The sequence below is a fragment of the Leopardus geoffroyi genome, chromosome C2, assembly GCF_018350155.1.
Source record: "Leopardus geoffroyi isolate Oge1 chromosome C2, O.geoffroyi_Oge1_pat1.0, whole genome shotgun sequence".
NCBI lineage: Eukaryota > Metazoa > Chordata > Mammalia > Carnivora > Felidae > Leopardus > Leopardus geoffroyi.
In genome coordinates this window covers 13,762,738-13,787,207 of record NC_059333.1, presented here as the reverse complement: position 1 = coordinate 13,787,207, position 24,470 = coordinate 13,762,738, and the positions used below count along the sequence as shown (strand labels likewise).

Here is a 24,470-nt window from a genome sequence, read left to right as displayed (position 1 = left end):
TCTCTGTCCCAAAAATAAATAAACGTTGAAAAAAAAAAATTAAAAATAAATAAATAAATAAATAAATAAAATAAACATTAAAACAATTTTTTTTAAAAAGCCAAAGGACATCAAGGGAAGTGGTAAGACCCTAGCTACACCAAGAAGTAACTCCCAACATGGTGCATGGTCTGGTTAGAGACTTCTAGGAAATTGCTCAAAATAAAGTCTCCACGTTAGAAACACTCCACTGAAGAGGCTTCCGATTATACACAACATTCATGGGGTAGAGAGGCTGTTAAATCCTGCTCTCTCTGGACAAATCCTCCCAAGCCAGATTTTTAGAGCACTCACCAGTTTCCACTGCACTGGCAGCTTCCCAGCATTAACATACACACTTTCCTCTTGAATGCACAAGTGGCCAGCTGTAGCCCAAGGCCCGCTACAGCTGCGAGGCAACAAGAGTTTTCATAGTCATCATAGCTGGGCCACAAATGCCTAAATGAGCTCCAGTATGAACATGGGGGAAGCAAGTGGCAAATTTCAAGCCCGTTTTCACCGCCTCGGTAAAGCAAAGGGCCACGCAGCCCTTCCACGCAGAAGAGTGTGGGCTAATGATACACTGTGGCAAGGCTCAAGTTGTCTCGGGGGTGACTTGCGAAATACTCTTAAGGACAGGGATTCTCTGTTAATGAAAGGTGAGCACAATTTTGAAAAGGTAATTAATTAGCCACAAAGTTCAAGGGCCGTGGGACAATTCAAGGACCAGTAAGATCAATCGATCAATCATTTACTGTAGTTGTAAGTTGAATACAATTAGAAACTATTTTGTTGGCAGGGCGCCTGGGTGGCTCAGTCGGTCAAGCATCTGACTTCGGCTCAGGTCATCATCTCGTGGTTTGTGAGTTCGAGCCCTGAGTCGGACTCTCTACTGTCAGCACAGAGCCCGCTTCAGATCCTCGGTCCACCCCCGCCCTGCCCCTCCCCTGCTCGCTCTTTCTCTCTCTCTCTCAAACGATGAACATTAAAAAAAGAAACAACCAGCAACTGTTTTGTTGGTTACTTTAATGTCCCTGATGAATCCAGCTTTACTTTCATATACCTGTATAGAGAAGCTCAGTCGAGAAGAGCTCACTGAGTTTGTGGGTTGAGGAAGTTTCAACCTGCAGAAGCTTTGAATTAGAACGATTTTTGCCGTGTTAAATAAATTCTAAAATACTCCTCCCTCGGAACACCTGGGCAGCTCAGTCAGTTAAGCGTCTGACTGTTGATTTGGGCTTGGGTCATGATCTCAAGGTTCATGAGATCAAGCCCCGCATTGGGCTCTGTGCTGACAGCAAGGAGCCTGCTTGGGATTCTCTCTCTCTCCCCATCTCTCTCTGCCTCTCTGTCTCTCTCAAAATAAATTTAAAAAGCATTTAAAATAAAATAAAAATAAAAACAAAATAAAATCCTCCTCCCCTGATTTCTCATCTTATTTTTATCCCCAAAATGTAAGTAAGTACCCCCCCCCCCCACACACACACACATGCACACACATGAATGAATACTGTCTTTGGCTCCCAGCATTCCCTCCTTGGTATACTCAGTATATTCTTAGTATGCTCTTCCTTGGTAATCTCAGTATGGTCAATACTGATCCTAGGGAAGTTACTTTGGGCCAATTTGTGCCTCAGTTTCCCCATCCATAAAATGGGGATAACAACAGTCATCTATTCTTTAAGACACTTTATAAGATAATGTGGAGTTAATCCAACAAAAGTTTCTAGAACTGTGCCCAGCACATAGTACCCTCTCTGAAGTGTTAACTCTAATTACCGTTCATTTCCATCCTCAGCCTTACTTTCATCTCAGCCCAAGGACAGAAGGCACTGGCTGACCTCACTCCCTAGCTCCCTGCACGAACATGGAAAAGAGGTGGCTGATGAAGAAACTGTGGAAAACAAGGGCTCCTGGGAAAAACAGGCCGACCAAGGTTGGTGCGAACCAATGAAACGCCTTTCAAGTATTTTCACATTCGCACAACAGCATAATGACCTAAGAAAATGGTGATGTTTTCTACACTGTAGATTGATAAGTCCAGGTCGCTGTCACTAATAATTTGCTAGAAATATTTCAGTGCTACTTTTGCATTGCTGTAAGGCTCCCCCCCCCCACCCCCAATGTCCACTGCCTTTTTGCATTTCTAATTCTGAAGTTTGTAAATTCTACCCCTAGGCTTCCCGCTATCAGTCCCCATGCACATGTCCCAACTCCTTTTGAGGCATTTCTGAAACCCGACTCTATGTCCCCCTTCTCCCTTTCCCAAGGCAAAATTTCCAGACCTTGTTATGTTTCCAAAACCTCTTCCCTTTTTCTCTAATGATTCCCAATGGGAGTGACTCAAAATTTCTCTCAATCACAAGGACGGGAAGCGACGTTTTTTACCGTTGCTAAAAAGCGAGGCAGAAGTAAGTTGGCAAAGGCTTGGCATGTTGCTTCAGGTGACTGCAGCGCGGGGACCGCCTTTCTGTCTACGTCAGTGAATCATCTTCTCTCTTTTCATCTGGGTTTCTATGTAGGTGCCTCGAACCCTGTAGTCATCCTTCCCCTCATCCTTCCCCTCCCCACGATGTATCTATCACATGGTCCCGCAGGCTCCTGGCGACCTTTCTTAGAGCCACACCTCTGGTTCGGCAACAAGCTGTCTCTTCCCTCATCCTTCCTCACTGCACCCTGCACGCCAGCTGCTAGGTAACCTCCCAGGAGCGCACGGAAGGCCCCTCAGCCTGCCTTTCAAAGCCCCCAGCGAATGTCCAGCCCTCGCACTGGAGCGCTGGATGTACCTGAAACTGAAGGAGTCATTGCAGCGCACGTTCCCAACCTTTCTCGCTTTCAGGAGTGCTTACCCTTCAAGGCTCGGATCCCACCCCTCCCTTCCGCAGCTTGAAGATGTTTCTTTCCCTCCTCCAGTTGCCAGGCCATCTTCTCTGCAGCATCTCAACCCCATTCCCCGCCCCCGCTGTGCTCCAGACACACTGGCCTCTTCACTATGCCCCAAACACAAAGGGCACATTCCCACCTTCCAAATCAGTGGCCACTTTTCCTTCGAGTCTCTACCCAAGTCTGCTCTCCAGAGGGAGCCAGGCCTGACCACCCTGTCTCAAATTGCCTCCCGTGTCCCCCATTACTGCATCTTCCTGGCCCTGCTCTCCGTCCCACAGCATGTTAAATGCTTATTATGCTAATTGTGTTCTGCGTATACACCCCCATTTCACCCTGAACTAGCCAGAAGAGCTCAGGGACCTTTTCTTGTTGACACATCCCCAAGGGCACTTCAAACAAATAAACCCACCTTGGAATGAATGAACTGCTGTTCATGTTCTGCCAGAATCTCCGAACAGGGAAAACAGTTTCTCGCGGATTACATTTTGGTTGATTTAAATGGTTTAGTCATTTCCAGGTTCGGCTATGGCTGAGGTGACAAATCAATCCTACTTCTCATGCTTAACTTTGCAATCTACAAGCAATCCCATTTGATTATGTTGTCTATGGGAACAACCAGAGTTGATTTAATATTTTTAACTTAATTTTTTTTTTTTTTTTAAATAGAGCAAATTAAGAAAGACATGATGGGCTGTCCTACGGCCCATCTTAGATAATCTGCCAACAGTGGTCCAAAGCAAACGGGGCCCAAATGATGATGGAAAGCCTATATTGGCTCTTTCCTAAGTTCTACCTTGGGCTACATGGAGACCCTCTTAGCTCTCCATAGCAGGCTGGCTGGGAGGGCGCTAAGCTCCCAATCCCAACCCCTCCTCCTCCCCAGTGATGCTAGGAAACCAGGATTTTCATCAAGGGACACAGTTCCTCCTCTTGAAGCACTAAACTAAAAATGTGAATTTCGAAGGCTTGAACTTCCCCAGCCTACATTAGTATAAACAAGCAGCTCTCAAAGTGTGGGCCAGGGATCCTTAGATCATTTCAGGGTAGACGGGGGCTCTCTCTTTTCCAAATACCTGGGCGAGGCCACATTTTCCCCCTACCGCCTGACCAAACTAGCATATCACAAGAGAGTGAATGCAGAAGCAGATAGGCAACTGTCAGGTCTTATCTGCCAGAAACTGCAGAGGTTTGCAAAATGTAAAATAACACCTCTCTTCCCACTAATTTCTTTAAATTTTAGAAAAACAAAAAATTTAAATAAAAAGTTATTTGCGTGAACACGTAATGGGTGTATTAGGGCTATTTTAAAACAACTCAACGAGCATTTTCTTTACTTTTCTTTTTCAATTTCTAATGTGATAACTACGTATGCATATAACCCAGAAGCAGAAACAGAAGTCTTCTGGAGTCTGCCATACTTTTTAAGAGTTCAAAGGGGTCTGAAACGCCTGACAGAGCCACCCCTCAACCACCTACTCGCCCCACCCACTTGCCAAAAGGAGATCTTGCCGAACACGGATGGGCTTGCTTTCAAAACTACCTCATTGCTTAACGGAGATGCCAGAAAAGAGGAAGATCAAGGGGAAAGCAAAAAAACAGCACCAAACAGCAGTCAGAGAAGGGAAGGAAGGGAGGGTTTGTTGTTGTCGCTGTTGTTTAATTTTATACGAAAATACGTTGTTTCGTGAAGAATTAACCTGAGGTTATTAACCAGAAGCTTCTAGGTGGACTTTGGGGAAACCATGGAGCCCCAGGAATTGAAGGCAGAAGGGGGGTCCATGTGTTTCTCTAAGAAAAAGATCCAAATTTTTTATACAATTCTCAAAGGAGTCTGTGACCAGAGGTTAAGCGTCTCTTGGATGCTGAGGTCAGGGAACATACTTATTCCTGAGCCATTTTTAAGTGGAAAGCAAAATCAAAATTTAAACACCAACACAATTTTCCTAGGAACTCAAGATCGTCTTCTGACAATGCTGTACCCTCTATGTTGCTGAAATCGCGGATTCTGTGACTTGCTTCTCCAAACCAGAAAGCAAAGCTTTCTTCTAAAGCTGTCGTGAACACCTCTCAGGAACCACCGTCTCGGGCTATGGGGGTGGATATTCCTGTGTTCTTTTCAGCCAATCACCCTTTTTTGCTTCTGTACCAGAACTGAGGATTCTCATCTTAAAATCTGAGGACACAGGAGTTGAAATCTGTTCACGAATGAGAGGTCACATGCCGTGGGATGTGGGATTCTGAAGAATGACCCCGGGTCAGTGAGGCAGAAGACCTGGATTTTCATCCAGTTGGGACACCTTGTCACCTCATCTCTTTACATACACTTCTTCCCATGAAAAGCAAGGGGGCTGGACACAGAGGTGATCTATGAGCTGGAAATCAGGCTGAAATGAATCCCTGCCAGTGGCCCAGAGACCAGAAGCTCTGGTCTTACCAGTGGAGAGCTCTCTTGTCTTACCCCGTTCCCACTCCATACTACAGTGTGAAGGATTTCTGGGAACACTGAGGTAGTCAAATACTGCACAAATACACGAACCTACCAAGAGCGTCACATCTCCACAAGGGGCTCTGAGCAGGGTCCCCTCGCTGTCTCAAGGCTGTGGCTCCCTGAGACATTCTTGGTACAGCTCCTCCCATTCTCATCTCCTAAGAGGATGAATGAAGCTCTCCTCACAAGTTATGCACAATGGAGCCAAGCCAAAGCTTCCCTCTGAAACACAGAACCTGGCTAAAAGACGCCCCATCAGTTGGCGGTTTTCTCCTTCCACCTCACCCACTGAAAGTCTCAGAGACAGAGGAGGGCTGAGCTCTAAAACATTAAGTCAAACTTTTCCATCGCAACTAATGATCATTATTGACTAAGCTTGTACAGTGTGCAAGATACTGTGCCGAGAGTTTCGCGTTCTCTCCTGTGGAACTCACATTACCCTATTTAAAGAGGCACCAAGATCCCATCTAGATTACACTATCAACAGATAACAGGGCTCAAACGGACAAGCTCAGATCTGCTGGGTTTCAGAACCTCTTTGCGTGACACCAGGCTGCCCCAACTCTGTTAACCACAGGAATTATCAAGACGGTAAAAGTTCAGTCCGAAAGACCGGTAATGCATCAATCAAATCAAGGGGCAGTTTCCTCTGTATTTCTGCAGAAATCAATACAAGTAAACTCTGCTTTAAGTGGTGTGGGTAAACCCTCCCAACAAATGAATACCAAACTGATTCGCAGGACAAATTTTTAGGCATGGTGCACGCGCACACACACACACACACGCACACTCTCAAACATATTGAATTAAACAAATAACTCCTCAGCACTCACTGTGCAGCAGACATATGACATGTGTCACTTTTTCAAACCTAAACATGCACTCCAGTGCCTCATGTTTTAGTAACACATCCAACTACTGAACAAATACAAAAACAGGGGAAACGGTCAAAAACTCTTTTTCAATCATTTTCAAATCAAATTAAGTTGTTCGCATTATTTCAGATAAAACATATTTTATCCCAGGCTCAGAGGCCATGCTCTGGGGCCAAATGTCTGCCAGAAACTCTTCTTTCTGGGGAGTAATATTGCTGACAGACAATTCCAGATTCAACTACATCACCAGGGCAGATGAGGCGACTTTAATGTCTATGATCCAAGCCCACTGGAGAGATCCCCTGGGTCAGAAACTTTTACCAACAACAACAACACAAAAAAGAACAAAAAAAGAATTCTTTTCAAGGAAGCTTCCACACCCACCGTCTCTTAAAATACACTGTTTGGAACATAGTGGGTTCTCAAGAAATCGCGTTGGATGAACACGCCAAACTTAGACTAGGAAGCGTGGGCGGAGGGATAGTGTTGTGCATAATTCTGGGGTTTGTTTCAAGTCATTAAAGATCCTCACTCAACATATAAAGTCAATACGAAAATAATACTTCCGTTTGTTTTATAGACTCCGCAAAAGGTTTCCATACGCAGTATCCCATTTGGTTCTCCCAGTGGTCCTGTCTGAGGCTGGTGGCACTCACCCTAGACAGAGAAGGAGCCCGTGGTGCACGCAAGATGGGAGAGACTTGCCCAAGGTCACCGGTCAGTGAGGAGTGAGCCAGGGTGTAAATGGAGTCGTCAGGATGCCTCGTCTGTTGCACTCTGCGTTACATTAAGCTGCCTAAGCAGTGACTTTATGAGACCACATTCAGATGATCTCACTTCCATATATTAACGATTTTAGAAGGCGACAAGCCAAAGATGGAAACGTCATAGAACAATTACACGTGAGCCTTTCAGTGGCACCCGCTCTGAAGGAGAGAACCGCTCTGCCCCTCTCTTTTGGGTGCAGTCGGCCGTGACTCAAAGGCTCAAAGCCCCACCCGCGGGGTGTGGGGTGAAGCAGAGGGTCCAGCCGTCCCCCGCAGTGGAGACCCGGAGCCAGAATACGGCCAGGCATGCCTCTCAAATCCCACACAGAATATGTGCTACCGTGGCACTGTTCCAGGGAAAGGGGACAGTCACAGGTGATGTTCCCCTTCTCTGAACTCTGAAGGCCGGCAGACCATCTCTTTGTATCAGCTCTTCGTGGCTCACTCAGTTGAGCATCCAACTTCGGCTGAGGTCATGATCGCACAGTTCGTGAGTTCAAGCCCTGCGTTGGGCTCTGTGCTGACAGCTCAGAGCCTGGAGCCTGCTTTGGATTCTGTGTGTGTGTGTGTGTGTCTCTCTCTCTCAAAAATAAACAAACATTTTTAAAAATCTAAAAAAAAAAAACAAGGAAGGAAGGAAGTTCTGACATGTGCTACAACAATGCATGAACCTTGAGGGCATGATGCTAAAGGAAAGACGCCAATCACAAAAAAGGCAAATACTACATCATTCCACTTATATGAGGTCCCTATAGTAGTCAAATTCAGAGATGCAAAATAGAATGGTGGTTGCCTGGGGCTGGGCGGGGGTTGGGGGGGGGAGGAGAGAGGTTGGGTACTGGGCTTCAGTTCTGCAATATGGAAAGGGTTCTGGAGATGGATGGTGGTGATGGCCGCACAGCAGTGTGGAGGGACTTAATGCCAGCGCACTGGACACTTAAAAATGGTCAGCGTGGTGGGGCGCCTGAGTGGCTCCGTCGGTTGAGCATCCAACTTCGGCTCAGGTCACGATCTCGCGGTCTGTGGGTTCGAGCCCCACATCGGGCTCTGTGCTGACAACGCAGAGCCCGGAGCCTGCTTCCTATTCTGTGTCTCCCTCTCTCTCTGCCCCTTCCCCGCTGATGCTCTGTCTCTCTCTCTCTCTGTGTGTCAAAAATAAATAACATTAAAAAAAAAATTTTTTTTAAATGGTCAACATGATAAATGTTATGGGTATATTTTTCCCACAATGAAACATAATTTTAAAAAGAAAAGGAGGGGAGAGGTCAAACACGTTCCCTTTAGTCCATATAAACCCAGAGGAACATACAGTTAACTTTTAATTATTCAAATACAGAAATCTAGAGCAGTAAAAGAAAAAACAAAACAAAACTACCCCCTGATGACCTATACATGAGAATTTAAAATTCCAAAGTAGGGGAACCTGCAAGGCTCGGTCGGTTAAGCACACGACTCTCCATTTCGGCTCAGGTCATGGTCTCACGGTTTTGTGGGTTCAAGCCCCCCATCAGGCTCTGTACTGACAGCGCAGAGCCAGCTTGGAATTTTCTCTGTGCCCCTCCCCCATTCACGCTGTCTCGGTCCCTCTCAAAAAATAAACTTAAAAAAAATATTTTAATTTAAAAAATAAATAAAATTCCGAGATAAAATTAGAAACCTGAGATTTTGGACACTTAAAAAATCTGCTCTCCAGGGCACCTGGATGGCTCAGTCGGTTAAGCGGCCGACTTCGGCTCAGGTCATGATCTCGCCGTCCGTGAGTTCGAGCCCTGCGTCGGGCTCTGTGCTGCCAGCTCAGAGCCTGGAGCCTGTTTCGGATTCTGTGTCTCCCTCTCTCTGACCCTCCCCCATTCATGCTCTGTCTCTCTCTGTCTCAAAAATAAATAAACGTTAAAAAAAAAAAAAAAAGAATCCATTATTTAAAAATCTGCTATCCAGCAAGAACACAGAGAGTCTAACGCCAATTTTCTTTGCCTCCTTCCTTAGGTTCTCCACCATCTGCCCATCATACTTAGACCCCCTTTCCGAGAGAACTTCACCTTGAAATGCCTGTTTTGCTTGCACAGGAGCAGTACCAGAGGTACACCGACCACTGGTCGGGTCAGAGGGCACCTGCTGTTCCCCGGCAGACCGCACTGCCGTTAGCCGGTCAGCCTGGTGGCTGACATGCCTTTCGACGCAAATGGGCTTGATCTGGATTTCTGATCCGAAGCCCCATCCTGCAAACCACGAGCCTACCCTCGACCCAAGCCAGGCCTCCCAGAACTCTGCTACGGGGGCACAGCAGGACCAGAAGAGGACTTTGGTCCCACCTGGTCCAAGCAGGAGGGCGTGACAGGTCCTTATGCTCGTGTGAGTATCATTACCGGTTAAGGTGAGGAGTCCTCTTTCCGTTAGCAAGACACTTCTTAAAAACCTTTGAAAAATGTCTTCCCACCCACCCTCTCGTGCCCTAGACCCCGAGGCAGGCAAGTGGAGCATTTTCACTCCCATTTTTCAGAGGAGCAACTAGAAGGCAGGGTTTGCCCAAGGTCACACAACTAGTTGGCTGCAGAGTAGGAACTGGAACCCGCCCGTGTTATTCCTTCCGCTACACCTCCCTCCAGAGACAGGGCTGGCCAGCATCGCAAGGAACAGGAAATTGAAATGGCTCCTGGTAAGGCAGGAAGGCTGCCAACCTCCGAGAGAAGTTGACAAATGACCAGAGCCTGCCCTGAGTCGAAAATGCCTCCTCAAAGGAGCTTCCGACTAACCCCTTCCCACCTGCGGTGCTGGAGACAGGAGCTGTAAGAGGCCACAGCCCACCATGCCCATCTGTCCGGGGAGAGGAAGGAAGCTCAGAACCACCGAGCTGCTGCGGCAGATCGGAGTTGGACAGGCAGTCACTTCCCAGTAAGAACTTAGCAGCTTTATTCTCACTCCCGCCACATCACCCCCCGCCAAACACACACTCCTCCCTTCATCCCACCCCTGCCCGCGGAACGGGAAGCGGGGCGAAGCAGAGGTGAGGCCAGCCCTCGGGGAAAGCAGTACCACCTGCAGCAGCCACCGGGCAAACAGGGCACAAGCCACTAAGAGACGGGAATCTCGCGGGAGCACAATCATGCACTAAAAGTCATGCACCGACTCCAAAACATGGAAACAGACTTTGGTCACTTTACCTGAGTTGTTTTTGCTCTTCTGCCTTGCATGCTGTTGCTATGGCTAATTTGTGGGTTGGTGGCACCTTCGGAAAGACAGTGAGATTTCCTACAGGGGAGTGTGTTGTAATTACTGTAAGGAACAGAGTCTTCAGCAGCAGCCAGTGGCATCTTATGGTTTGCAAGCTCGGGGATATCAGACACCAGATTCCGACAGTAGCCTGCAAATTTGCTCCTTGGCCCCCCGTTTGCCGTCACCCCGGAGTTTTTCTGAGCGTACAAGTCACCCAGGGAATTGGCACGCTGACAGGCGCTGAGCCGCCGCGGACTCGCCCGGGGTTCCATCCCCCGAGCCTCCTCACAGTCTTTCTCTTCAGTGGAAACCAAGATTTCTTCGTTGCTTGTTAAATGTTCTTGGCTCAGGTCGGAGAGTGAGAATTCCAGGCTGTCCTCCCGCCAGATGTCTGCAGATTTGGAGCGCTTCTTCTTAAAGCTCGCCGTCTCCATGAAAGCGGGCCCGTTGGATGTATAGGGATGCTGCCTCCTGCCCCCGTCAGCCAAGTACGCAGCGTCATCCCCGTAAAGCCTGCTCTCCTCCGAGTCTGGCATGCTCTGCACAGAGGCGGCTGTGAGGACGATGCTGCTGTCTACGCTGGGGGCGACAGAAGAGTCGGTGTACGACACGGGTCTCAGGCCCATATCCACTCGGTCCACCCAGATGGGGCTGCCGAAGTCTTGCAGGGCGCCTTCTTGGGAGAAGGGCTCCAGGCCATTTTCGGCCAGAGACTGGGGGATGCTGGGCGTGCTGCTGGACCGCGTGCTCACTTCGGAGTTCCTGTGGATCACCTTCCCCGAGGACGCGTGCCTCGTCCGCCGCGCCTTGTGCGACAGGCGCAGGGAGCGCGACGTGTGCTTGCGGCCCAGGCTGGCATGCTTTTCTCCATAAAACTCATGCTCTACATTTTGACTTTCTGCGTTTCCCATGGTTTTATGGTCTGTAGCACAGGGGGGGGAGGGGGAGGGGGTGGAAAAAGGAGGGGATAATTGAGTCACCAATGGGTACGGGCAGTTCAACAGAAAAGAACTCAGGGTGCAGGGCGGGCAGACAGCTTGGCAGGTCACAGCGTATCCACCTCTCTCTACCCACCCTGCAGGTGCTCGGTCTCTTACCCGGTGGCAGGTGAGAACCAGCGTCATCCACTGAGATGGGCCCTCCCGAGATGTGTGAGAGGAGCCTCAGCCAAGATGTTCAGACAACGAAACTTGTCTTGGTCCAGAGGGCAGCTGCCTATGGGGAACCTGCCACCGTGCTGCCTCCATGAGGCTGCCAGCCCTAAACTCAATACGTAACAAAGTTCTCAAACCCCGAGAGCACAAACCGAGGGGTCGGGCAAATGCGTCCCTTCCTGCTTGAAACTATCCGTATTTCAAACAACAGTTAACAAAACTCACAGGTGCATGTGATAACCTCCCTCCCTCCCGATGCGTCTGCTTGACTCAGACTTCAAAAATCAATCAGAACTGGGAAAAGTCAAGATGTAAGTCCGATCAACTCCTCCTAGTTTTTCAAAGTCAAAAAGGAAAATGGGCTTGCTGCTTTTTATTATCATTTTTTTTTTTTTACCTTAAATTCCACAGCACTCTGAAAACCTTAACTTGCGGTGTTTGGGAGGGGGTGCGGGCAGAAGAAAATAGAAACCCCGCTCTCTGCTTAGCAGCAGACCAATGGGTTTATTTCTGGCAGCAAATCCAAATTGAGAACATTGATCTGGTACAGAGTGCCTGCAAACAGACATTCACATCATGAAACCACTAAATGTGATTCCGCCTTTTGGGGCTGCCCAGGTTAATCCAAGCCCTTCCTTAACATTTTTCCAGTCTCTCGCACTGACCTGGTGACCTTATCCACCATAGGAAAGAGACACACCTTCCAAGCTCAGCGATTGTGACTCCATTGGCCTATTCTCCTTGCTTTGCTCTTTCTCTGTACCATTCAAATTGTAGGCACTCGAGATATACACATAAAAGTGGCCAGAATGGAAAGAAGAAAAATATAGTAGCTGGACATATTCCTGAGTTGATTTTTCCAACCACCTACACAGTCATTCATTCAGAAAATATACACCGAGCACCTACCATGTTCTTGAAGCCAGAGATACAACACAGAACAAAAGAGACACATTCCCTACTCTCGTGAAACTGATACCGTAGAAGCCAGAGATACAACACAAAACAAAAGAGACACATTCCCTACTCTCGTGAAACTGATACGGTAGCCCCGGGAAGGCACACAATAAAAGTGAAAGGCACCAGGGGGAAATGGAGAATGAATTCCCTTCCGACCACGACAAACAGCTTGGAATGCCCTGGACTATATAATACACGTTCACATTGATCCAGAATCATTCCCTAATCTCACTGTTCTGTCTGAAACACTGCATTGACCGCCACAAGCGCATCATCACGGAAACGGAGGCAGTGGCAACAGGAAGAGAAAACCTCCATTTCATGTTCCAGTGAGTTCATAGGTAACTCATACAGGCACCAGATGTTAAGCTATTCCCATACTGGAATATTCCCTACCAGGTCACACATCATATGATTCTCAGAGGGAACTTTCCAAGAAGGAGGATCTCCTTTTTACTGGCAGTAAGTATATTTCAAAGCAGTTAAACTCATGCCTCTCTGACTGGCATGTTTAAGAAGAAAAGAAAAATGGGGCGCCTGGGTGGCGCAGTCAGTTAAGCGTCCGACTTCAGCCAGGTCACGATCTCGCGGTCCGTGAGTTCGAGCCCCGCGTCGGGCTCTGGGCTGATGGCTCAGAGCCTGGAGCCTGTTTCCGATTCTGTGTCTCCCTCTCTCTCTGCCCCTCCCCCGTTCATGCTCTGTCTCTCTCTGTCCCAAAAATAAATAAACGTTGAAACAAAAAAAAAAAAAAAAAAAAAGAAGAAAAGAAAAAAAAAAAAAAAAAAAACCTCAACTCACTGGAGGGAAAAGAAACAGATCAACTGTCCAAACACGACCATTTATGGGATCTAGAGTCCAAAGAATATCATGTGCTGCATTTTTAAAGTAAAACAAATAAACATTTCCATAACTAAAGGCCATGACTAATTTCTTAGAGGTTTTTTTTTTTTTTAATAGACGTTAAGATCCCTGGATGTATCTATGTATCTATGGTTTACCAATAAATAATACAGAGCTCAGAACAAGTGTTAGCCATGGTTCCATTTTAAGAATCACAGAGATTTAAGTTTAAAAGCAGGAAAGAATGACTGTGGACAAAGTGAATGGGAGAAAAGCCAAATTGTCACCTCACACCTCAGGCCCACCAGGGGGACCCTCCTCTACCATACGTATCAAAAGTCTGCAAATATAAATTGACAGACATATTCCCAACAACAAATTTTTGGTTAGGCTTGTTTCTGCCAAGAGAAGAGTAATCAAGTTAAAAGCCTCAGGAGAGGTTTCCTAAAGGAAACGGCCCCAACCTTCAAGAATTACAGCGTCTCCATGCATCATCATGACGGGTCCTGTTATATTAATAGCATTTTTAGTAGCAAGATTCTTTTCAGCCAGCCAAGGTAGGAAAGAAGCCATTTTTATCTTCAGAACTAGAATTTAGAGATGAATGCCAAATCTCCTAAATCCTACCAAGAGAAATTCTCAGGGGATGACCTACCCAGAGTCAGCAGGAAGTCTGAGGCTGCTAAAGAACAATCAGTTTCTAGGGACTGCTGAAATAGCCCTTGGTTGGAAAGCTTTTCCAGAAAGGTCGGTGACCACCACGAGGGCCCATGTGGCCTTGGTGGAGGACTCAGAAATAACAGAAGCATGAAAACTTGAAACTGCTCGTTGCATCTGACAGACACAATCTCCCCTTGCAGGGACAACCCCCCACCCCCCGCCAGAGTCAACCCCCAGAACGTTGTCCAATCCTTTTCGTGTACAAATGTAAAATGCCAGCTACTTCCATTATCTGAGTACCTCCCTGTTCTCAGTTTAACCCTATCGTTTATTTTCATTTCAAACAAACAAACACCCAGTTTGTATCTTACATTTGCACCAGCTTTGTTCCTGTGAAGCAGGAAGCAACTTCAGGGCAGAAAAGTGGCTTTCAATTCTTGGTGGCCTCTATGGAGGCTAGAAGGGTTCGACTCGAGACAAGGAGTCAGTAAACAGTCATGCGTTTTAGTAACAAAAGCAAAGGGTACCTCACCAACATGATCATGGCACCATCAGCAGGTAAGAGAAGAAAAATTAAGGTGAGACTGAAATACAAAAGCCAGGATAGAAATTAAAAAGAAGAGCGTCAGGAAAAAAAAAAAAAAAAAAAGGAGTACTCAATCTCAAACCAGAAACCGTCACCAGTTTTAAACTCGTTAAAACTATCACTTCCTTATGTAGAATGTTAGTGGTTCCTAACAGCTTGCACTTTCAGGGGGCAGTGGGAGGGGTATTAAGCAGGAGGTGCTGGGTAAGATTTTATTACAAGAATAAATCTCAGTACTTAAACCTCTCTCACACTTTCTTTTCAAAGGTCTAAGTTCTGGCTACTCTAGCCTGCCCCAGGGCCTTTGCCCATGCTCTTCCTTCTACCCACAACTCTCCTTCTCTCAGGCATCTACCTCGCTCACGCTCCAGTTCACTGTAATTCTGACTCAAATGCTGCCTTCTCAGGGTGACTTTTCCTGGTCTCTCTACCCAAAATGACAACCCCTCCTGCAGACCTCAATCCTTATCCCTCTCCTTTGTTTTTCTCTTCCTCCTTAGAATTTATCACAGTGGTTAACAATGTATTTCACTTATCTTTTTTTATCCTCTATCCTTCCCCACTACAACCTAAGCTTCAGGAAAGCTGAAAGTTTTGCCTTGTTTACTGCTGTATCCTCAGTGCCTAGAACATTGCCTGAAAGGTAAAAGGTGTAAGGTGCTCAGTGGAAAAATACTGAATGAATGAATGAATGAATGAATGATAAAATGAACTTTCACCTAGGATGCAAAAACTCCTACAACCACAATAAAATGTAGGTGTGAATGTTAACACCACACACACTGGGTAAAAATACCACAGTGTGGACTAGAGAAAACACACATCAGACTTAAACACACTGGCCTCTCCCACCAGGGTGCCTTGAAGACACTCCAGTCTTCAACGTGCCTGTTGCTCTGTGTCCCTTCCACCTAAAGACCTGTGTAGGTCCCTCATCCCAGACCATTCGACCCTGCCCCACCGCACTCCCCTCATCCCCCAATTACCTGGCCAAAGAATGAAGGCCTGGCATCTGCCTCATGTCACTTAATTCTTGCCCTCAATTCATAGCTGCCTCCTCTTCTAAGAGAGGACCTTGCAGGGGTTTAGGGAAAGGCTCAAGAGTCGAGAGGATACCCCTCCCCATTTTGTGAGTGGACAGTGCAGGACAGCTCAGCCTAAGATGATCCAGACACAATGGGGGCATGGGCGACATAGCGGGGCCACAGGCAGGGGTTCATTCCGACAGGGTCAGAAAACCGAGATTCTCAGGGTCTGAGCTCAAGGGCGCTAAAGGGAACGTGACTCTCCAACACCACGATCTGTCTCTTAATATGATCAATTTAATTTTTCAAGTAATCACTGCAAATTCCTGTAAATCCACCCAATTAAATACACAGTGAAAAGGTATCTTAAGGAACTTATCAAGAAGTATGGCCATTAGGGTGGTTCATACATTCATCACCTAAGTGGTCCTTTCTTAGGACTGCTTTTTCCAATTTATTAGCCTGCTTAAACTTATAACTACATGTGTACATTGAAAAAAAAATGTCAAACTCCTGGCTTTGATAGTTTACTCTAATTATTTAAGAGTCAACCATCAGGGGACACTAGGTGAAGGGTATACTTTCAGTATACGAGTTCCTCTGAACCTGTGATTATTTCCAAATTGAAAAAACAAAGCCTTACCTGAAATATTGTGGTTAAACAAAATTTTTGTTTAAAAGTGAGAGTTCTGCAAAATGAAACTTTAAAAATTTTTTTTAACGTTTATTTATTTTTGAGAGAGACAGAGACAGAATGCGAGTGGGTTAGGGGTAGAGAGAGAGGGAGACACAGAAAGCGAAGTAGGCTCCAGGCTCTGAGCTGTCAGCCCAGAGCCCGACGCGGGGCTCGAACTCGTGAACTGTGAGATCATGACCTGAGCCGAAGTTGGACGCTCAACTGACTGAGCCACCCAGGCACCCCTAAAATCTGCTTTTACAGCTGAAAGCCATCAAAAAAATTCTAATATAAGTTTCCACAAATTAGGCAATAAGAAATAAGCATGCACTGAGCATCATCTAGCATCTATTATTAGGAAATACAAAGCAAACACAGACCAATGGTCTAAAATGAGGTTGAACTGAGAGGTAGAGTTGAGTGGCAATGCGTTTCTGTCTTAATAAATAAAGTCATGTGCAAAACTGAGTTGCTATCGTCTGGTGCCAGCCGAGGTTCAGATGCAATATGGCACCAGGAAGGACCCTTCCCTCACTGATAAAAACTAAAAACTTGGGACCAAAGGAAAAAAGCAAGTACCCAAAGACTGCAAAGTGTAAGCAAAAGCAAGCGGACTGGGGAAGGGAGTCAAAACCTGTAGAGGCCACGCACACGGGAGTGAGTTTCCTGGTTTTCTCTCTCAGCCTTGCCAGGAAGGCGTGCACCCAGCATACCCAGACACAGGCGAAGCAAAAATTCTCAGGACACGCCCGGCTGTTCTGGCCAGAGAACCAAGGTAAGTGGTCCCTGAAACCAAAGGAGTGAGGGGGATCTCAGAGAACAGAGAGGCGGAGAAGCAAACCCACTCATGCCGCGTATAAACGCACATGAGTTCCGGGCTCACCCCTCAGAGGCACATGCCTCGGACTGACCCAAAGCAAGACGGCAAAGGCTTTGAGAACTGAATTATGATACAAACCACAGCCCACGTCCCAGACGAGCCAGTGGCACATGTGGGGGACAAGTGAGACCAAAGTGACACTGGAGCCACCACCCACCAAAGGGGAGGCAGAACTTGTAATCTGAACCTAGCCAGGCTGATTACCTGCCAAAACAGCGAAAAAAGAAAGACCAACATTTTCCGGGTGATTTTAACAGGACTTCGGGTCTCCCGATATAATACTTAAAATGTCCACGATGTATTCCAAAGAACCAAGAAAAGCTAACCATTTCTCAAGAGAAAAGACAATCCATAGATGTCAATCTTCAAGTGACCCAGATGTTGGCATAACAAACAAAGACTGTTAAGGCCGCTGTTACATGGTTGAAACCGCAGCCCAATGTGTTCTGAGACTCCCACGCTAGGAAATGTATGCAAAGCGCACGCAAAGTGATCAATGGAGTGAGGAAAAATTCGTCAAGGTTAAAATGTTTTTCTTCTGAAATCTCCTCTCCAAAAAAATAAAATAAAATAAAGCAGCTACTCTAACTGTGCTCCCTGAGTAAAGGTAAGCACTCTCGAAATAAATGAAATCCTCAATTGCTTGCAGTGTCTACACAAAATCATTATGAACATAACTATTGTATACAAACAGAGGAACAGAACACAAAAAAGAAAGGTAAAACGTATTATGATCCAAGAGAGAATACGCAAGCTGCATCTTTAATCACGCTGATGTTACGTTGTCCCCCGTACTGCATGAGAAAACATTCCAGTTAATAGAAAATCACCCCATGGCCAAGGTCTCTGGGCAGAGAGGAACAAAGAAAAATATTCCTGTAACTTTACATTGTTCAGAGGAAAATGGGGGAGAGGGGCGCCTGGGTGGCTCAGTTGGTTAAGCATCCAACTTCAGCTCAGGTCATGATCTCGTGGTCTGTGAGTTCGAGCCCCGCATTGGGCTCTGCGCTGACAGCTCAGAACCTGGAGCCTGCTTTGAATTCTGTGTCTTCCTCTCTCTCTGCCCATCCCCTACTCTCGCTCGCTCTCTCTCTCTCTCTCTCTAAAAAAGAAATAAACATTAAAAAATTAAAGAAAAAAAAAGAAAAAAGGGGAGAGAAAGAAGAAGATACAATAGAAACCAGAAATAACCTCATCACCTTGAGGACTAAGGAGCCTGGAATAATAATTTTATGGTACGGCATGTCAAAGTCCCTAGATGAGTCAAGCGATTCAAGCGGTACCTCAAACACACAGCAGAATGGCCCAGCCCTTTCCCTGAAGAATGGGAAGGCTCCGAGTGGTCAAAGCCCAGTCTTGTGCATCAGCCTGCCAAGGTGTGTCCTGTTCAGAAGTAGACAATCAAAAAAGAGAATTCTACTACTGTTGCGGTGGAACATCCCTGGAGCAAAACCCTTCTTATTCTCAGGAAGCAACATTTGCGAAGCACATCCAAGAAACTGGCTTTGAGTAGGTTAAAATTTTCTTTAAGAATATTAATAGTATTTCACTTTCTTAGGACACCTGGGCGGCTCAGGCGGTTAAGCGTCCAACTCTTGATTTCAGCTCAGGTCATGATCTCACGGTTCATGAGTTCGAGCCCCCAAGTCAGGCTCCACACTGAGGGTGCAGAGTCTGCTTGGAATTCTCTCTCTCTCCCTCTCTCTATCTGCCCCTCCCCTGCACACACCTGCATGCGCATACTTCTCAAATAAACTTAAAAAAAATAATAATAATAATATTTCACTTTCTCACACACACGTGAGCACACACACTGGCAACTATTCTGGATAGAGCAATTAGGGGAAATTTTAATTTCCAAAAGTTATATTTTTTGGATTTTCTAAAGTTTCTACACTAACCCTGGAATTCATTTTAAGGAAACAAAAATAAGTAAAACATGTTAACATGTTGTAAGTCCCTGGGTTTTTTGGATAATTGAAGAGAGTGAGGATGTGGGCACTACATTGACAGCTACAACAAACGACACCAAACCCAAACTCAAAACAGATGGCTGGGGAAATTACCTAAGGTAAAAAGAACACCATCTAGCTTGGACTGAATCGCGCTTTCCCTACATTCCAACAGCACTCAGCTTGACCTGTTCACGTGGCATCTGCGATGTGGTTATTTGTACACTGATGTGCTGCTCTTGCTTTTTATGTATCCCCTTCCCATTTTATTGTAATTTCCCCAGTGGCAGGGACCATGCTCTACCCATCCATGTCATTACTCATTAACACAGCTCTCTTCACTGGGAGTGGTCGTCGTGCAGCCCAACTCGTAACAAGGGTACTTCAAATATAACAACTGTAAGAGCTCACGAGTGGGCCCGAGATGACCCAATTCGAATCAGATTCAAGTCAGAAGGCAACTATGAAAGCCAGGTTTCTCTGTCATTTGGCAAGGACATCGTGAAATCCAAGCATAAGGCATTTAATGATGTATGTAAATTATAATTATTAATAATACAATTTTTTCACTCCCCTGAGGTATTTAAAAACTTATTAAAATAAACATAATGATCACCCTTCTATGACTTGAAAACAGACCTCCACATTTGCAGGAGAAAGGATGAAATGTATTTATTTCAAAGTTAAATTTGAAGCGAAAATCACAAGACAACAGATTGCAAATTTAAAATTAGCTTCTGGTGGGAGGTCTTTGGTTTCAAGCCTGTTTTTTCTCTCCTGGAGGCTGAGCTTGAAGACAGGAGTGGGGGGGGGGTTGGGGGGGGAGAAGCTAAGATTACACGGAGACAAAGTTCTGAAAGTTTCTGCTCAATCTTTACAAACCCATGAAAAATGTTTTTGCCAAGTCACACGCGAGCACCCCTAACATGAGAGACTAAACAGGAAAGTTTTGCAACAAATAAAAGATGATCTTTGATTTAGAAAGATTATTATTTTGACTGTATTTATTTTGCTTTTTAAAGATTATCCAAACCACAAACAAAATATATCATTGTTTTGAATTTAAGATTTTGCAGCTAGGTTTGTCTTTTTCAAACATAATCCAATATAAAGATGCTGAAGCTCAGGGATAAATTTACAGGGTGAGAAAAGATTTCATAGGTACCAGGCTTTTTCTTTTCTTTTTCTTTCTTTTTTTTTTTTTAAGCTTTAATGCTAATGCTTTTGAATTCTTAGATGGGTGTAACCCTAATCCAAAGAAGTGGTTCCAAATTCTTTTTCCCATGAGCTCCATGCAAGAGAGCAATTCCAATTATGCTAAAACATATCTGTCCCTCCCCCCTCCCAACCCCACCTTTGAAGCATTTCCATTAATTCATGCAGACACATATACAGGCTCGAAAATACATATACAAACCTACCTTCCAAGGCAACAGTGGTTCCCAGCCCAACGTGCCCCAAGAGCACTGTGGCATTTAGATACTGAGATTGGAAATGGCCAGGATAAACAGTGACAGGGGCTGGGGCAAGGTATTAGCACCTGTCCCTCGCGAAGGCCGTCATGGTCTCATCTGAGTCTATGAGGAGGTGCCAAAAACCTGGAGAGGACCAAAAAGAGAAAGGAAATGGTCAGCCAGAACACAGAAAGTGGGCCTTTTTTTTTTATGGCGCCCATTTTTCTCAATTCTCCAACATCCATCTTGTGTGCAATACCCCACCCCAAATCACACAGTGCAACAGTTGGCCGCAGGTACAAAGTGACAGGCATAATCGATACACAAATAAGTATGAGTGTGTTTATACTGACGGAAAGAAACAGTCCCACGAGCTACGTTGTCATTTCCCCCTATTTCTGTGGACGAAAGTATCCGATGACAGAAACAGGTTACTTCGGATGATTTCCAGGGCTCTTCTTCCTCTCCACACGGTCTCAACGGACAGACACACATACAAGGAAACAAGGGAGTCTCAGCTATTACCAAAGCAGGGCTATATTTATAATGAAGGTTGAAGAAAATGTTAAAAGGCAGGAAAACCAAAGACCTAATTAAATACACAGACCTCGTGGCTTCCATGTTTGCAGCTGGCAAACTTCACAGACCACTCATGAAGAATATGTACAGAAAAGAACTTAGCAAAATATCTAAACTGTTATTTAACACAGAAGAGAAATTGACAAGGATAACTCCACGAACGTGCAGTTTGGATGGTTTTTCGGCAGCTACTGAGTAAGAAAGGAAGAGAGACTGCGGGTTCCCTGGGGTGGCTGCACCTCACCACTGTCCTCCTGGGCACCCATCTGTGGGGCAGCCCGCTGCAGCCACCCATTACTGGTGTTTTCAGCAAGGCGAGAACACGAGGCACCAAACGCTTAGAGCACGAACGCGGAGAAAACTGCCTATTTTGTGGAAGGCAACCCCACAGGGGCAGCCAATAAATAAATGCACACATCCACAGAGAACAGTAAGTAAAGTTGCGGTTGCTTCCTTATCTTGGAAAGTGGGCTGTTGAACCTGAAGTTGGTGACTCATGCTTGCAAGAAAGGGAGCACTGGGCCTCGGCAACACCCCATTATTAGCCTACAATACGTGCCCTTTCCATAATACCCCCATCGCTGGCTTGTTCTCACTCTTCCCCGAGGCATCCTCCTGAAGCTGTTCGCTGCAAATTTTCCAATTTTCAAAGCAGTTCCCGAATTGCTTAGGAACTGGCAGAAATTAATAAGCAACAGCCCATTTATATTGAAATGGACTCATTACAGTGCCAGCTGCCAATAATTTGCAAGGCTGGATTCTTGCTGGCAAACGGGGCCTGTGGGCGGCTGCCCTTTCCACCTGCACAACAGAAGCTGATAATGCATTTTTTAAACACTTTTTTAAAAAGTACACATTTTATCTACCAGAACGAAAACTTTATCTATATCCTTGTAATTCCTGAGTAGAAGAAAGATTATGGGGAAGAAGATGAAAGTTACAGAGCATTATTTATAAAACATGCAGGAGGAGTGCCTGAGTGGCTCAATCAGTCGAGCATCTGACTTTAGCTCAGGTCTTGATCTCACAGTTGGTGAGTTCGAGCCCCACGTCGGGATCTCTGCTGTTAGCACAAAGCCTGCTTCGGATCCTCTGTCCCCCCTCTCTCTCTGCCCTTCTCCCAACATGCTCACTCTCTCTCTCTTTCAAAAATAAATATTTTAAAAAATAAAATAAATAAAACATGGAGATAAACAAAATTGAGTTGTATCTCAATTTTTGCCTGATCTTGGTGGGAAAAAAAATTTTTACCTGAGACCCAGGGTGCAGAATTGACCTATGACATGGACTAACGAAGAGCCTCACGTTTGTTCTTTTGCAATCAGCAGATATGCTACGGCTGCAATGTGCCAAAAGGCACCCACTTTGCCTACTGTGGGTTAGCTCCACCGCGGCCTTGAGATTGTGCGCCATGGCACCTTGAGAACTATTAGTCCTCTGAGTTTTCTTCAAGAACCACAAAGAATTCAGTTTCAATGGAAGGCAGCAATGCACCAAGCTCAGCGCTGGGGGTTTGTGAGCCTGAGTCCTTGCCGCATGAATCGGGTCAAATCTCGGCTTCACCATTTACTTGCAGGGTGGTTTGGGGTAAACTGTAAATATCACCCCCCTACAAACAGAATGACTCCCAGACCACTGGGTTATTACGAGCACTGAGTAAGATCACCTACGTGACATGACTAGCTTAGTGCCTACCCCTTGGTCAGTTTGCAGTAAACGTTAGCTATTATTCCACCGTTATTTAACATTTGTAAGCTGTAAAAACACTCGCTATAGAAGGCCACCGTTACAGGGACTTTCTTAAAACATGATGCCTAACTCACTGAAACTGGGCTCACAAGTCACCTTAAATCTGTTGCGAGGCAACAAGGGAATTGATTAATGCCGCCGGAAGATGTGATCTACTCGATCTGTCACAGCGCACGCACCGCACTGACTCAATCTGGCAGCACCAGCGGCCCGTTGACGTTACGCTGATGGGACGTGAACGCGGAATGTACCACGTTTTTCAGTCTCGTTCTAATTCATCGTCAACTCACATAGTCAGTTTCTGTGTCAGGTGTCAACCAGTTTCCACAGGGAAGTGCATGTGCTGGAGGTGGGGAAGGAATTACCAGAAGGAATCTCAGGCTTCATCTACCTGCAAAAATAGACAGGGCTGAGGGGTCCCGCTGCTCCCACCTTCCCGTCTGATGGCAGCTAACAATATGACGGGTGTCAGAAATAGTGTGTCCATGACAGTTAATCCATAGCTTTTCCTAAAAAGTCTGCCAGGCCGGAACTCTTCTTTTTCACCTTCAAAAAACACTCATAAGGGGCAGCCTGTCGTTTTTAAGTCCTTACAAGTTCCAGACACCAAAGTATATAGAGTAAGGGGTACAGTATTTGCCCTCAAAGTATCCAAGCTCGTGTAGAAGGCTCTATTACGTATGTGACCTTGGGCAAGTATCCATCCTGAAACTCAACAGGGAAAATGTGAGATTATCTCCCTTACTTTCTGACCTACAAAGATTGTTAAAAGACAGAAATTAAAGAATCAACACAAAACATTACAGGAACTATAAAATGCTACATAAGTATGTTCACTCTTTTTTTTTTAATCTTTTAAAAAAATTTTTTTACATTTATTTATTTTTGAGAGACAGAGCACAAGCGGGGGAGGGGCAGAGAGAGAAGGAGACACAGAATCCGAAGCAGGCTCCAGGCTCTGAACTGTCAGTGCAGAGCCCGATGTGGGGGCTCGAACTCACAAACCGTGAGACCATGACCCGAGCCGAAGTTGGACGCTCAACTGAGCCACCCATGCACCCCTAAGTATGTTCACTCTTAGGCTATTCATCATGACTTAGTGCCCAAAACGATTCCATGATTAGTGAATTAATGAGAATCAGGAAGTTTCCCCTCACCTTGAACCTTAAAAATAAGAAGCAGAGGGAAGAGGGTTATAGAGATCTCGGATCAAAATTCTGAACAAGTCAGAATCCTGAATATTTATATGTAGTAAGCACCCCAAAAAATAACTTTTAGTATTCACTTAGTCTAAAAACCAGTACTGGATAGACGGATAGATGGATGGATGGATGGATGGATGAATCTGAGTCACTGAAAAATTTTACATGGTTCAGAAATTAAAGAAAATTCACTGGTCATCTTCTTTACTTATTTTTATACCATTACTTTATTCAGCAAAGGACTCAGTAGTGTGTGACTTTCCAAGATACATGATCTAAACCAGAATAGAAGAAATTACTACAAGCCAACTCAAATTGGGAAAACATGGCACTTATAAAATTCGCAATTCCAAATCAATTGCTCAGAAGAAGGATGAATGTTCTTGGTACTAAAATCAGACAGGAATTCCCACTGAGATCCTCTGAGGCCACTGTGATACGATAAGCAATGCCGTGGACCACATCCTTCCACATGGGCTCAGGGACACATTTCATACGGACGTTTC

General features: G+C 45.6%; 1 protein-coding gene across 6 annotated transcripts in view; it reads right to left on the bottom strand.

Annotated features, from left to right (window-relative positions):
- Positions 1–24,470, bottom strand: part of TIAM1 (TIAM Rac1 associated GEF 1) — a 392,899-nt gene that overhangs the window by 126,672 nt on the left and 241,757 nt on the right. For 5 of the 6 annotated variants that reach the window (XM_045436876.1, XM_045436879.1, XM_045436875.1 and 2 more), the window contains 2 exons: positions 20,402–20,578; positions 10,196–11,169 (listed from right to left, as the gene is read on the bottom strand). In XM_045436876.1, the coding sequence (XP_045292832.1) occupies positions 10,196–11,158 (963 nt within the window). In that variant the 5' untranslated portion in view covers positions 11,159–11,169; positions 20,402–20,578. The remainder of the gene's footprint in view (positions 1–10,195; positions 11,170–20,401; positions 20,579–24,470) is intronic. The other variant, XM_045436880.1, reaches the window with a different exon arrangement.